We start from the raw sequence: 15,383 nt of genomic DNA, 5'->3' as shown, positions 1-15,383 counted from the left end.
CATCCGGAAAAAAGCTTGTCCAGAGAAGACAAGGTGAGCGCTACCATCAGTCCTGTGTCATGCCAACAGTAAAGCATCCTGAGACCATTCATGTGTGGGGTTGCTTCTCAGCCAAGGGAGTGGGCTCACTCACAATTTTGCCTAAGAACACAGCGATGAATAAAGAATTGTACCAACACATCCTTCGATAGCAACTTCTCCCAACCATCCAGGAACAGTTTGGTGACGAACAATGCCTTTTCCAGCATGATGAAGCATCTTGCCATAAGCATGAGCAAAACATCGATATTTTGGGTCCATGGCCAGGAAACTCCCCAGACCTTAATCCCATTGAGAACTTGTGGTCAATCCTCAAGAGGCGGGTGGACAAACAAAACCCCACAAATTCTGACAAACTTCTGACAAACTGATGGGCTGCCATCAGTCAGGATGTGGTTCAGAAGTTAATTGACAGCATGCCAGGGCAGATTGCAGAGGTCTTGAAAAAGAAGGGTCAACACTGCAAAATATTGACTCTTTGAATCAACTTCATGTAATTGTCAATAAAAGCCTTTGACACTTATGAAATGCTTGTAATTATACTTCAGTATCCCATAGTAACATCTGACAAAAAAATATCTAAAGACACTGAAGCAGCAAATATTGTGGAAATTAATATTTGTGTTATTCTCAAAACTTTTGGCCACGACTCTGTACATTGATGAGGGGGGGGGGGGGGGGGTGTAATCCATTTTTAGAATAAGGCTGTAACGTAACATGTGGAAAAAGGGAAGGGGTCTGAATACTTTCCGAATGCACTGTAAATAGTCATTCATGTGCTATTCGCGTGGAAATAACTTCGAATACATGTTCGTTAACTTCAACTCATGTGATAAATGTGAATCAAAATGGGGAGCGCTCACCTCAGCTGGTGTTCTCTGAGGTTAGAAAGGGCCTCCATCCCGTGAAGATAGGAGTAGACTATCTCCAGGTCCTGTGGAAAGAGAGGAGACGGTCAGTCATTAGTCATTGCATTTCAACATGGAGAATAATTTGAGGTAGTTTAGCAGATTCGACCGGTTGTATGAATATCATTGAGAGAAAAAAAAAGGTCAGACGTGAAGAATCGGCAGTTCATTTTACTCATGGAGAGTACTCTCCCTCAGTCTTTACACTGAATATGAGGGAGTGGGTATGGAAAGGCAGGGGAATAGTAGCCTACTGCTGAGGGAAAAGACAATTGGAACCCCTACAAATTCCCTATTCAGTGCCTCCCTTTATCAAGTCTCAGGTTGTGCCTGAAATAAATACATTAGGCCCTAATCTATGGATATCACATGACTGGTCAGGGGCGCAGCCATGGGTGGGCCTTTGGAGGGCATAGCCAGGCCCAGCCAATCAGAATTAGTTGGGGTTCATTAGCTGTTTGGGTGGCTGGTCTCAGACGATCCCGCAGGTGAAGAAGCCAGATGTCCTGGGCTGGCGTGTGAAAACATGGTATGCGGTTATAAGACCGGTTGGATGTACTGCCACATTCTCTAAAACGAGGCGGCTTATGTTAGAGAAATGAAAATTCAATTCTCTGGCAACAGCTCTGGTGGACATTCCTGCAGTCAGCGTGCCAATTGCATGCTGCCTCAAAACTTGAGACATCTGTGGCATTTTGTTGTGTGATAAAACTGCACATATTTAGAGTGGCCTGTTTTTTTGTCCCCAGCACAAGGTCCACCTGTGTAATGACCATGCTGTTTAATCAGCCTCTTGATATGCCCCACCTGTCAGGTGGATGGATTATCTTGGCAAAGGAGAAATGCTTGCTAACAGGGATGTAAGAAAATTTGTGCACACAATTGGAGATAAATATGCTTGTTGTGCATAATGGACATTTCTGGGATCTTTTATTTCAGCTCATGAATCATGGGACCAACACTACATTTGTTCAGTATAGTTTGATGGTTGCAGCCATCCATTGTCCCATTAACAAATCCCATATCTGCAAACTTATTTCATTTCAAACCTCACATTTCTCTAGTATAGGCTACTTATTGTAATGAACGATATCGGCAAAATGCCTACAATAAGTAACCGGTATGGTCGGTGTCTATGATTTTCAGTTTATCGTCCCAGCTCTCCTTGATCAGTGGCACTCTTCCAAGATGGAGGTGAAACAAAGTGCCCATGCAGTCCACACAGCATAGCCACTGTGTGTGGGTGCACACTGAATCAGTGTGCAGAGGGTATCGAGTCAGTGAGTGTGTGTGCGTGTATATAGAGTCCATTGAATGTGAAGGAGGGGATATTGAAGGGCGGGGGGGGGGGGCAAAGTGTTCATAGAGTGGAGACTGGAGGCCGATGCGACGGGGGTGGGGGGGACGGGGGGAGACAAGAGAGGGTCTGTGTTTTCACAGAGGTCCCACTCTTCAGCCACCAGCCAGCTGATGTGACACAGCCCTGGCGACGCAACACTCTTCCTGCCACCCAGACATCTTGTCCCTTCCTAATGCACAGGGGCAGAAGCACATGTACTCACAGACATACATGTAGGAGATGTGTAGATACACAGATGTGCAGATACATTTTAGGCACAGACACACCTCTGCCCTTCTGGGCAACATAGTACACCACAGGACCCCAGAATTGTTTTTAATTCTGAGAAGCACGTAAATCTAAGAAATATTTATTTCAGAGACAAAAACAACAAAACAAAAACAGGACGGGTGGTGCTTCCCTTCATTTGTCTGGACTTTTTCAGCTGACAGCAAGTTCCTGGGCTCTGAGACCGTCTGACACCAACGGGGAAGGAATGGAAGGGCCAACAGGTTTGAATCAACTCCGGTGAGAGGTCACAGACTGAGAAAGGGAGGGAATGCTTGGTTGAAACGCCCCATGGGTCGCACGAACTTAACACCCACCGAAAGCGTGAGTTAGGACAAATACAAGATCATGGATCAAACACGAGCTGTTGTATAGATCTGAAATCGGATCTTTTGCAAGTTTATTATTAGAACAATTGCACATACGAATGTGTGCATGTTGAACAGAAAAGGCCTATAGGCTATTATGCAAAGTCAGATTTGCTAATAGGGTATCAAATATAGGCCCTATTCCACCCTCAAAATACACCGCATCCATGCAATATAAAACACGGTTTAGATCGTTGGCTGTTGGTTGAATTAGAACTAAAAATAAAATAAAAAACTAGGTTGGCCTTCAAAGCTCCATAGAATGGGTTACTTCACCCCGTGTTACATCATGCAGTGATTTCCCCAGCCTAATTGAAGCCTTATGTTCTGTTCTGAAATTGCCTACTGTTTTGTAGGCGGTTGTTGGCCTGAGAATTCTGCATGGAGACTACGGGCTCTGGCGCCATCTATTGTAAAAGGACAGGATAGTTGGGATTCGTCGTCATAAAATAGAACAGTGAAGCAAATCATCCAGCAGGCTGAAATAGCCATAGAAATTGATAACACTAAAGACGTATTGAAATATCCTTATTGATGTCGTGTCCAGGGCGGAAAGTAGCCTAGTGGTTAGAGCTTTTTGCCGGTAAGTGAAAGGTTGCTGGTTCGATTACCTGAGCCGACATGGCAAAAAAACGTTTGTGTTCTTTGTGTCCTTGAGCAAGGCACTTAACCCTAATTTGCTCCAGGGGAGCCATACTACTATCACGGACTGCACCTGTCTTATTGCTGCAGCACATGTCATGGCAGATTTAGCAAAAAACTATCGCCACCTAATTGATACAAATAATCATGTGTCGGGGCGGCAGGGTAGCCCAGTGGTTAGAGCGTTGGACTAGTAACTGAAAGTTTGCATGTTCAAATCCCGAGCTGACAAGGTACAAATCTGTCGGTCTGCCCCTGAACAGACGGTGGTTAAAATTGTGTGTTGGAGACCCTGAGCTACATTATTGGGGACTATAGACGAAACACTGAACATGCTGATTCACAGCGGTGTAAAGTACTTAAGTAAAATATATTTATAAGTACTAAAGTCATTTTTGGGGGGGTATTTGTACTGTACAATTTATATTTTTGACAACCTTTGCTTTAAGACTTTTACTCAAGTAGTGTTTTACTGGGTGCCTTTCACTTGAGTAAAAGTAAAAAGATACCTTAATAGAAAATGACTCAAGTATGACAATTGAGTACTTTTCCCACGGGACGACAGGCCCTGTTGAAAGCTTATAGGTGACATCCTTCAGTCTTCCCTTCCCTTCCTTTTTTGTGTCATACGACCTAACAATGATTTCTATATGAATTTGATCTGTCATTCTCATTGAAAGCAAAACTAAGAAGCAGTAGATCTGTTCTGTGTGTGCTATTTCTATGCTTCCCGGTCTTACATTTAGTTTTTGCATCTTTTACTTCTGGTTTTGCTACACCAGCTTCAAACAGCTGAAATACAATATTTTTGGTTCTGAATATTTCACAGCAGTTTAGATGGTACAATGATTCTCTACACTATACTTACATGTTTTGTCACATAAACTGAAATTAGTCCAACTAATAGAATTTTAACAACCAGGAAATGGCAAAGAGATGTCTGCATAGTGCTTCTTTATGTGGGCCTCATCACAGATTTGAGGTCAGGTAGGTGTACCCACTAAGGTGGAAACCTTGCTTTGACTTATCTAATCACATACAGTAACTACGACTATAATGTCAAGGAAGGGTGGTAAGGATTCAAAACACCGGAGCGCAAGTCCAATCGGCCCATTGACACAGAGAATTAGACCTTACCAAGAACGACCACTAGGTGGCATGCTAATGTCAGTTTTCCTTTAAGCCTACCATTGCTCTTTGACATCACAAGCGTGGGAAACAGCGCCACTCCTATACCACTCGGGAGCACCAGTGAGAGAGAGACAAATATGCATAACCATCAATTGTGGCTTCTGTCTTAAATATTTCAAAATTGTCTTTTGAGATTGGCGCCATGGAAAGAATGCGAAGGACCCCATTTTTCCACTCCCTTTTGCTATCATTGCACTTGCATTTTCTGGTTTTGTATTGGATAATGTTTGAGATGTTGGGGCCAACCGCAAAAACAAAGGGGGAGGATATCTAAGTGCATCTTGTATTGTATATCCAAAGCAATGATACACTCGGTATGAGTGTGAAGCAATTAAAAGTGAGAAGTGTGTGTGTGTGTGTGTGTGTGTGTGTGTGTACACGACAGAGCGCGATAGAAAGCACGGGCAAGCGTGTGATGGGTTTATAAATAACAGTGCTATTCAAGCACAAAATCAGGTTGGTCAGGAATTGCGACAAAGGTCTTAGCCTCTGATTTCACCCTGAGAGTAGGCTATGGCCTAACAACCACACCATTTGTCCTCTAGGCTTGGTGTTGTTGAAATGACATCCATCTCATAGTCATTTCCTGAGTACAAAAGCCTTTCCACAGACACTGACAAGGTTATGATCCAGAGTGGGGCAGCGCTGGACAGATCAAAAGGAGGTGGGCCAATCCGGCTCAAACTACTCGGCTACCGGAGTTCCGACAGCATAACATCCCACCAACTGTAAATTCCAGGTTTTCATTTCGGGAGTGATCCTTCCAGGAACTCTGGTGGACCCCCTCCAGGAGCAAAGTAAACCAGGCCACCAGGACTTCCTATTGTTGTTATGACATTACTTAAGATTCCTTCAAAAGCTGCTTGTACAAAAAAAAAAAAAAAAAAAAAAAAAAGTACTCATTCTGACCCTTTGTATTTTTGAAATGCCAAATTAGTATTATTCTAGTCTTTAATGGGGTCTGAGACATTTTGCTCTATTACCACTTCTTAACTATTTCCTTAATGAAACCAGATACATTAAGGGGGATCTAATGTTTCAGCACACCTCCGGGTCCAAGTCAGACAGTAGCAGTGTACCGTACCATACTGTAGGCAAACTATTGGAGGTATTTCCTCCCAGGAGGACATTAGCTAACAATGATAGCCTTGTGTTCCCTGTGTTTGGGGCCAAACACAATATGACCGAGGCTGCCTCTCCAGTCTCCATTCTCTATGGGTTGTTATGCAACTCCACTGGGAGAAGGGTGCAGAAAACAGGGCGCTGGGCCAACTTGTTGAGCGACATGACAATTTGGTCGGGCAGACAGAATTCAAAGGAGGAAGTGGCCCATTGCACGCCCACTGACATCCTACCTCACCCAATGCACGCCCACTGACGTCCTACCTCACCCAATGCACGCCCACTGACATCCTACCTCACCCAATGCACACCCACTGACATCCTACCTCGCCCAATGCACGCCCACTGATGTCCTACCTCACCCAATGCAAGCCCACTGACATCCTACCTCGCCCAATGCACGCCCACTGACGTCCTACCTGACCCAATGCAAGCCCACTGACATCCTACCTCGCCCAATGCACGCCCACTGACGTCCTACCTCGCCCAATGCACGCCCACTGACGTCCTACCTCACCCAATGCAAGCCCATTGACATCCTACCTCGCCCAATGCACGCCCACTGACATCCTACCTCGCCCAATGCAAGCCCACTGACATCCTACCTCGCCCAATGCACACCCACTGACATCCTACCTCGCCCAATGCACGCCCACTGACGTCCTACCTCGCCCATTGCACGCCCACTGACGTCCTACCTCGCCCAATGCACGCCCACTGACGTCCTACCTCACCCAATGCACGCCCACTGACATCCTACTTCACCCAATGCACGCCCACTGACATCCTACCTCACCCAATGCACGCCCACTGACATCCTACCTCACCCAATGCACGCCCACTGACATCCTACCTCACCCAATGCACGCCCACTGACATCCTACCTCACCCAATGCACGCCCACTGACATCCTACCTCACCCAATGCACACCCACCTCGCCCAATGCACTCCCACTGACATCCTACCTCACCCAATGCACGCCCACTGACGTTCTACCTCACCCAATGCACCCCCACTGACATCCTACCTCGCCCAATGCAAGCCCACTGACATCCTACCTCGCCCAATGCACACCCACTGACATCCTACCTCGCCCAATGCACGCCCACTGACGTCCTACCTCGCCCATTGCACGCCCACTGACGTCCTACCTCGGCCAATGCACGCCCACTGACGTCCTACCTCACCCAATGCACGCCCACTGACATCCTACTTCACCCAATGCACGCCCACTGACATCCTACCTCACCCAATGCACGCCCACTGACATCCTACCTCACCCAATGCACGCCCACTGACATCCTACCTCACCCAATGCACGCCCACTGACATCCTACCTCACCCAATGCACGCCCACTGACATCCTACCTCACCCAATGCACACCCACCTCGCCCAATGCACTCCCACTGACATCCTACCTCACCCAATGCACGCCCACTGACGTTCTACCTCACCCAATGCACCCCCACTGACATCCTACCTCGCCCAATGCACGCCCACTGACGTCCTACCTGACCCAATGCAAGCCCACTGACATCCTACCTCGCCCAATGCACGCCCACTGACATCCTACCTCGCCCAATGCACGCCCACTGACGTCCTACCTCACCCAATGCACGCCCACTGACATCCTACCTCACCCAATGCACGCCCACTGACATCCTACCTCACCCAATGCACGCCCACTGACATCCTACCTCACCCAATGCATGTTAGAATGGATTGAAGTTATGAGGAGAACTAGGCCTATGACGTTCGAGGGTGAAGATTTGACAACCTTTTCATAACACATTTTAGCCATTCCATCGAGCAATCCGCCACTCGCTCCCTTTCACTTTCAATAAAAATGGGAAGGGACACTAGAGCAACAGAGCGTCATCTAAATTATAAAATGGCAGCCGCCTATCTCGAACCCACTGCTGTGTCTGCTAACAGGAGGGTGCTTTCATTGTCCGCTCCCTTTGTTGGCCTGGTTTAAATTTAGGCCGGGGTGAATGCAGAACCCCTTGCATCTTATCACACTGATACTGTCGACAAAACATAAAGGGTGGGGTCACGACCTTAAGACAATGAGGTGCTGTAGGGAAGGTAAAGAGGTGGACGTCACCTCCAAAAGAGGACACTACAAGTCTGCTGACCAAGACCTACTTAAACCTCATTGGCTGAGCCTAAGACGTTAGCCAATACATTATGATACAATATTCATGAGTGTTTTGTGAGAATTTGTCATGTGTAACATGTTCAATTTTCTATTTGGTGCATTAGATGGGTGGTTAATAGTGGTTAATATGCAATCTTTGGTTTCCACAGGATATTACAATTATATGGATTTATTTCATTTTAAATGTACCTTTATTTAACTAGGCAAGTCAGTTTAGAACAAATTCTTATTTACAATGACGGCCTACCAAACAGTGGGTTAACTGCCTTGTTCAAGGGGCAGAACGACCGATTTTTACCTTGTCAGCTCGGGGATTCGACCCAGCAACCGAAACTCTCACCACTAGGCTACCCTGTGTAAGAAGAATTTCAAATGGGTGCACTGACCTCACAAAAGGAAGTAAATCAATGAACTGCGCATTATGTAACACAGTGTTACCATAAAAACCCTCTATCATTCATTCAACAGTGGCTTCCTCTACTGTAAGCCCTGCTCCAATGCACTGTAGCGTAGAGATTTTAAAGATCTGACAGTCAACGGGATTCACCTCTATGGCAGATCAGAGATCCCCCTTGAAGGAAAGAAGTATGGATGCATTTTTAAAAAAAGTGTTCCTCAGGAGACACTCAAATACTGGCCATAAGAGACAGAAATAGGCCAACAGTGAGGATTCCTTCAAAGCTGTTCACAGTGAACCACATCCTGTTGGCATTCCCACAATGCAACTAGACCGGTTCTCTGCTCCATCAAATCAATGTAGGGCACCTTAAAATCGGGGGCACTTCGCACAGAGGATTTGTTGTGGTTCTGTTTCGGAGAAAAGCACAAATTAATCCCCTGCGACTCGAAGCTGAGCCGACCTAGATTCGACAACAATTGCTCACTTGTCATCGACTGAGGGTGATGATTTCTCCATACCTTGTTTTGTTTTTTAAATTTTAGGGTAGGGTTAACACTGAGCAATGAGACCCGTGGCAGCGAGTTCAAAGCTCAACCTAGTGACCGGTGAAACAGAAAAAGAAAGGGGGGGGGGGGGGGGAACACCATCAGTCTGATTGCCACCATTTTGAATTCCGACCTTTACCCACTTGGGCCTTTTTTTTTAACCGGGTCGTCCCTCCCACCAGGCCGAGTCACAGTGTCAATGGATCCCCTTACCGTGACAGTAAAGGGGTCATCTTGTGTGCCAGCTAGGGATGAGGCCTGCATTCCTCAGATGACACTGACGAAATAATGTCTCTGTGTCCACACAAATAACACACAAGGCCTATGCTATGTATACTATGCCCCCCCCCCCCCTTGCCACTTCCTAACCTATGGAAGGTATGACATGCCGGGAGGAAGAGGCATCTAGGTTGTCCAATAGTTAGAACAGGTCTGGTGCCTGGCTACATTCTGGGGCTTGCAAGAGACTACTCACTGTCAAGTTTTAGCCATCAGTGAAAATAACTAAAAATGGCCAAACACGCCAATATCCTCCACATAAATATTTTTAAAAAGGAATATTCTGCTATATGTCCTGCTGTACAATGGTCATTTAAATGAATGCCATTGGGATGAAACAAAGAGTTTAAAAAAGTGTGGCTTTAATGTGATCGGTATTTAGCAAAAGGCAGCAGACTGGGGGTAGTGTATGTGTGTATAATGAGAGGCATTGGACAGTGAGTCAACCAGACAGACAGAGGTGAAAGTCACCAGGTCAGTGTTTCCTACAGTGCATTATGTGCAAATGGCATATGCAAGGTTCATACTGTTGGTTCAGCACAAACACGCCCCAGCCCCGTCAGCGTGCCAAGCTGGACTCATGAGGCCCCCAAGCCCATTCAAAATAGCAAGGATAGCAACTTGTTCAAAATGTTGCGGGCCCATGATACTTGTGCAGGTGTGTGTCATTGTGGATGTAACATCATTAATGTGTGCAGTGAATGTGTGCAGTGAATGTGTGTGTGTGTGTGTGTGTGTGTGCTCGCTCGTATTCCTGTGTATGCCTGTGAGTGAAGGGACATTGGCTGCTGTCCTTGAATCTCTCCTGACAAAGAGTGTGGGGCTTGAGGGGTATTTTTATCAATTGCCTGGTGTGAGCCAGGCAGCAGGTGGAGCCTTTATGTGGTAGCGCAAGGTCACGGTGGAGCTGTGTGCTACACACCGCATCAGTGGGTGTCCTGGCCAAAAGACAGCCAACGGTCTTGTTTTCAAAACTCCATGTGGGCTACACTATGGTAGGAATGTTGGTGTGGGCCAAATCTTTTCCCCCCTGGTGGAAACTTAAAAATGATTTGCTAAATAATTGGAAAAAAATGCTAACTCGTCACGCCAATCACTCTGGAAATTGGCATATAATACTACCTGCAATGCTCATTTCAAGAACACCCAGTCTCCAGCCATGCTTCACAACCCGTTAGTGTTAACTGTGGGAGGAGGGACATGGTGGCTTTCGGTAACAGGAATCAGGGAGGCACGTGAATGAGCTTAGCACCCTCCAATTCAGCTGCCGGGATAAAGCCTTTAAGAACAAAAGTGGAGTGAGATTCTTTAAGAATGCAAATAGGATGCATGCATGCTACGCTAAAATGAGCGGTCTGTAGTATTTAGTGGGGAACCCTTTGGACTGCCTCTTAAATCAGGTTTGAGCTGTAAATCAAAATTGGCTACCCTGCATTATAAATTGCCACTTACAAGTAGGAATCTTCAACACATTTATTCACAAGATAGGGCCAATAGGGTTGTTCAGGACTTGATGACCATTGGGGACCACTGCACAAGCTATCGTGCTAATATTCTATGTTAGCATCACAAAAGGACCAGGGCAGGTACATTTCGCCGTTACACTGCATTCATTCATTCATTCATCAAAGAGCATGGAAAACAATGGAGGTGGAAAAGGACAAAAAAAATGGACACATTAAATATTCTAAATATTGGCTGTAGGGTGGTTCGGTGAACACGGCTGTCAAAGCAGACTTTTAGGCCCCGTCACATAAGGAGGTAATTATTAGGGATTACATCTGTTGGTTATGGGCAGGGTGAGAGGATGCGGAGTTAAAAACAACAACAACATTGTGCCTAGTTACTGATGGTAATCCCCAAATCTAAATGACTGAACAATAAACGGGCCCCATTTCTAAGGCAATGGCCAATTTTCTCTGAGCGCTTGCCATGTCAAAATGGAGGAAGAGGACATCTCACCTCCCCACCGAGTCGCCGCGTCTGACCGGCACTGATGTTGCGCGTGTTTGTCATTGGCTGCATTAATCTCATTCTTATGGACCGCAACCTCATTACCTACATCAGCTATAGTATTAATACCTGGCTGTGGTCAATACTACCAAAAATGGGACTGAACTCGCGTCTCACAATCATAAAGATTGTGATCTCATAATAACAAGATAATAAGCTGCAAGATAACACGGCTCACTCGTTTATGTGTAACAATCTGATGGTAAAATGGCTTCAACTGTTAACCTGTCAGCATAGTTTCTATTTGACATTTTTTGCAGACGACTTAGTGCATACATTATTTGTTCTGGTCCCCCATATGGGAATTGAACTCACAACCCTGGCATTGCAAGTGCCATGCTCTACCAACTGTGCCACACAGGACCATCTATCAATCTCTCATACCCTCAGGCAGACAGCTAGGGGACAGGAACTTTAAAATGAGACAGGAGTTCTACCGGTGCTGGCATAACAGTAATAACTTCCTAGTTTTACAAATTCTGCGAAACATTCCTTAGGCTTCATGGTGGGAAAATTGGTAGATTTTATACCGCAAAAAAAAACCTATTGGGGATAGTTGCATTTTTTGCAAAGGTTGTCGTCAGCATAGAGGAATATTTTGCATAAGTAGGCTAGTTCTTTTTGTAAGAGCTACTATTACTGAATTATTTTTATTGAAAACAGCCAAGAAAATTCCACGTACAATATCATCAGGTACTCATAAAACTCATAAGCCATCATTTCTTGCTCAGAAAGCTAAATTCAGCCAATGTTATTGTGTTTGTCTCCACAAACTACAGCCCCCCGGCAAAAACCAAGCAACTGATATCTTCTGAATAATTTATGTGGTAAATAAACATGTATAATTCATGAGCATGTTCACCTTTCCTCAGAGTGGATCCTCAGAGATTTAAAGATAGCAGCGGCCGTCCTGTTTGTGAGTAAACATTTAACAAATGTTATTTTGGGGGGGAATGTCAGGAAACAGAAATCTTAGGCCTAAGCCTATGTATTAGGAATGGAAATTATGGTGATTGAAGGGGGGGGGGGGTATTATTGCTGGGGGTGAAAACGCTATCTAAAAGATGGGCAAGAAATTAGTTGTAACATCACTGAAAAGTGTATCCATGTTGAATAATGCAGGGTGTGGACCAAATCACTGAATATCAGATTATGCATTGTGAGGACACGACATTGTAGCCCCGCTATGCCTCTGGGTGCGAAAGAGCCAATCTGTTCATGCTAAACGAGCAATAGCTTGCCCGCAGGTCTTCAGTCTGGTGTTATTTTAACATTACCCACACAACATTAATCAAGCGACGTCAATACGGGAACTCATTTTATGCTCTGAGCAGGGCGTGAGTTGTGTGTGTGTGTGTAACTACAGATCACAATTATGTAAGTATGGTTAGTAGGGCTGTCCCCCCCCAAAAAAAAATTGTATAAATGGTCGACAGTCGTTGTCTGTTCTTTCGACCAATCGGCCACGTGACCTATGGGGCCTGACCAATAGCATATCTTTATCACAACAATAAATTGGTTAGAACAAACTCCAAACACCGTAACACGTGACGGCAAAATGGATGCAGAGGACTTGACGAAAGAAATCGAAAAACGGGGGAATGTGTACTGGTTGTGGACTGTGTGTAAAATACAAACAGGTGCTGTTGGATTAGAATATTATTTCTGACGGTTTTAAAACACTAAATCAATTAGAAATGTAGAACAGAGGAGTTTTTTTTGTAAAGCTTTTAAAAAAAACAGCAAAGACAGGAATACAATTTCCGAAATGGAACAGTGTATTTATTCATTACGCTAATTATTTTAAGGGTCACTTTGTTGTTTTAGTTTAAAACTAATGCTCGATTGCATTTTCAAATCAGGAATGAACCGTATGCTGTGTGACGACATGAACAAATTAATGATCGATTCACTTCTGTAGCCTATACAGTGGCAAGAAAAAGTATGTGAACCCTTTGGAAATACCTGGATTTCTGCACAATTTGGTCATGAAATTTGATCGGATATTCATCTAGGTCACAACAATAGACAAACAAAGTCTGCTTAAACTAATAACACACAAAATAAATTGAAGTTATCATGTCTTTATTGAACACACCGTGTAAACATTCACAGTGCAGGGTGGGAAAAGTATGTGAACCCTTGGATTTAATAACTGGTTGAACCTCCTTTGGCAGCAATAACCGTCAACCAAACATTTTCCGTAGTTGCGGATCAGACCTGCACAACAGTCAGGAGGATTTTGTACCATTCCTCTTTACAAAGAGTTTCAGTTCAGCAATATTCTTGGGATGTCTGGTGTGAACTGCTCTCGAGGTCATGCCACAGCATCTCAAATCAGGTTGAGGTCAGGACTCTAACTGGGCACTCCAGAAGGCGTATTTTCTTCTGTTGAAGCCATTCTGTTGATGATTTACTTCTGTGTTTTGGGTCGTTGCGTCAATTGGCGGACAGATAGCCTTACATTCTCCTGCAAAATGTCTTGATAAACTTGGGAATTCATTTTTCCACAAGCTGTCCAGGCCCTGAGGCAGCAAAGCAGCCCCAAACCATGATGCTCCCGTTACCATAGTTTACAGTTGGGATGAGGTTTTGATGTTGGTGTACTGTGCCTTCTTTTCTCCACACATAGTGTTCCTCCAAACAACTCAACTGTAGTTTTATCTGTCCACAGAATATTTTTCCAGTAGCGCTGTGGAACATCCAGGTGCACTTCTGCAAACTTCAGACCTGCAGCAAAGTTTTTTTTGGACTGCAGTGGCTTCTTCCATGGTGTTCTCCTATGAACACCATTCTTGTTTAGCGTTTCGCGTATCGTAGACTCGTCAACATGGATGTTAGCATGTTCCAGAGAGTTCTGTAAGTCTTTAGCTGACATTCTAGGATCCTTCTTAACCTCATTGAGCATTCTGTGCTGTGCTCTTTTCAGTCATCTTTGCAGGACGGCCACTCCTAGGGAGAGTAGCAACAGTGCTGAACTTTCTCCATTTATAGACAATTTGTCTTACCATGGACTGATGAACATCAAGGCTTTTAGAGATACTTTTGTAACCCTTTCCAGCTTTATGCAAGTCAACAATTCTTCATCTTAGGTCTTCTGAAATCTCTTTTGTTTGAGGCATGGTTCACATCTGGCAATGCTTCTTGTAAATAGCAAACTCAAATTTCGTGAGTGTTTTTTATAGGGCTCCAAAACAACATCTCAAATCTCGTCTCATTGATTGGACTCCAGGTTAGCGGACTCCTGACTCCAATTAGCTTTTGGAGAAGTCATTAGCTTAGGGGGTTCACATACTTTTTCCAACTTACACTGTGAATGTTTAAAAGATGCATTCAATATAGACAAGAAAAATACAATAATGTGCGTGTTATTAGTTTAAGCACACTATGTCTACTATGTCTATTGTTGTGACTTAGATGAAGATCAGATCAAATTTGGTGACCAATTTATGCAGAAATCCAGGTAATTCCAAAAGGGTTGACATACTTTTTCTTGCCACTGTTTAAGTATTGAAATACATACACGTAAGTTACGTATGAAGACTAAACAGGATGTGCTCTTAGGCCTACAGCTCGATGGTGGTTATACAAGACTGCTATACTAAGCCTCCTAATGATAATGACATTACTTATTATTATCATAATAATAAGGAGATCAAGAAAAATGAGGGTTATTATTATTATAATAAATATAATTTGACAATTTGGGAAAAATTATAAATAACACCAGAGACTGTTCTAATGGAAAAGTGTAAAGCCTTTAATACAACATAGCAAAGATTAAAAACCGACAAATTTGTGAAATTGCTTATTGACTTGTGGTTGCGTGAGGCTTGGTGCTCACGGAATCAGTAGGCTACACTCAAACAAGCAACAGAAGCAGGATCCGTCTTATTTGTGTTGATATACAGTACCAGTCAAAAGTTTGGACACAACTACTAGTTTTTCTTAATTTTTACCATTTTCTACTTTGTAGAATAGTGAATGCATCAAAAATATGAAACAAATGGAATCACGTAGTAACCAAAAAAAAGTGTTAAATAAATCTAACTATATATTTTATATTCTTCAAAGTAGCCGTCCTTT

The 15,383-nt window shown here is 44.2% G+C and overlaps 1 protein-coding gene across 33 annotated transcripts in view; it reads right to left on the bottom strand.

Annotated features, from left to right (window-relative positions):
* Nucleotides 1–15,383, bottom strand: part of LOC110504162 (rap guanine nucleotide exchange factor 2) — a 134,665-nt gene that overhangs the window by 86,270 nt on the left and 33,012 nt on the right. For all 33 annotated transcript variants that reach the window (XM_036970350.2, XM_036970357.2, XM_036970351.2 and 30 more), the window contains exon 2: nt 903–973. In XM_036970350.2, coding sequence (XP_036826245.1) covers nt 903–973 — 71 coding nt within the window. The remainder of the gene's footprint in view (nt 1–902; nt 974–15,383) is intronic.

Source organism: Oncorhynchus mykiss, chromosome 25 (assembly GCF_057628025.1).
Source record: "Oncorhynchus mykiss isolate SJ-2025 chromosome 25, ASM5762802v1, whole genome shotgun sequence".
Classification (NCBI taxonomy): Eukaryota; Metazoa; Chordata; class Actinopteri; order Salmoniformes; family Salmonidae; genus Oncorhynchus; species Oncorhynchus mykiss.
The sequence above is the reverse complement of the archived record's forward strand: the minus strand, read 5'-3'. Positions and strand labels throughout refer to the sequence as shown.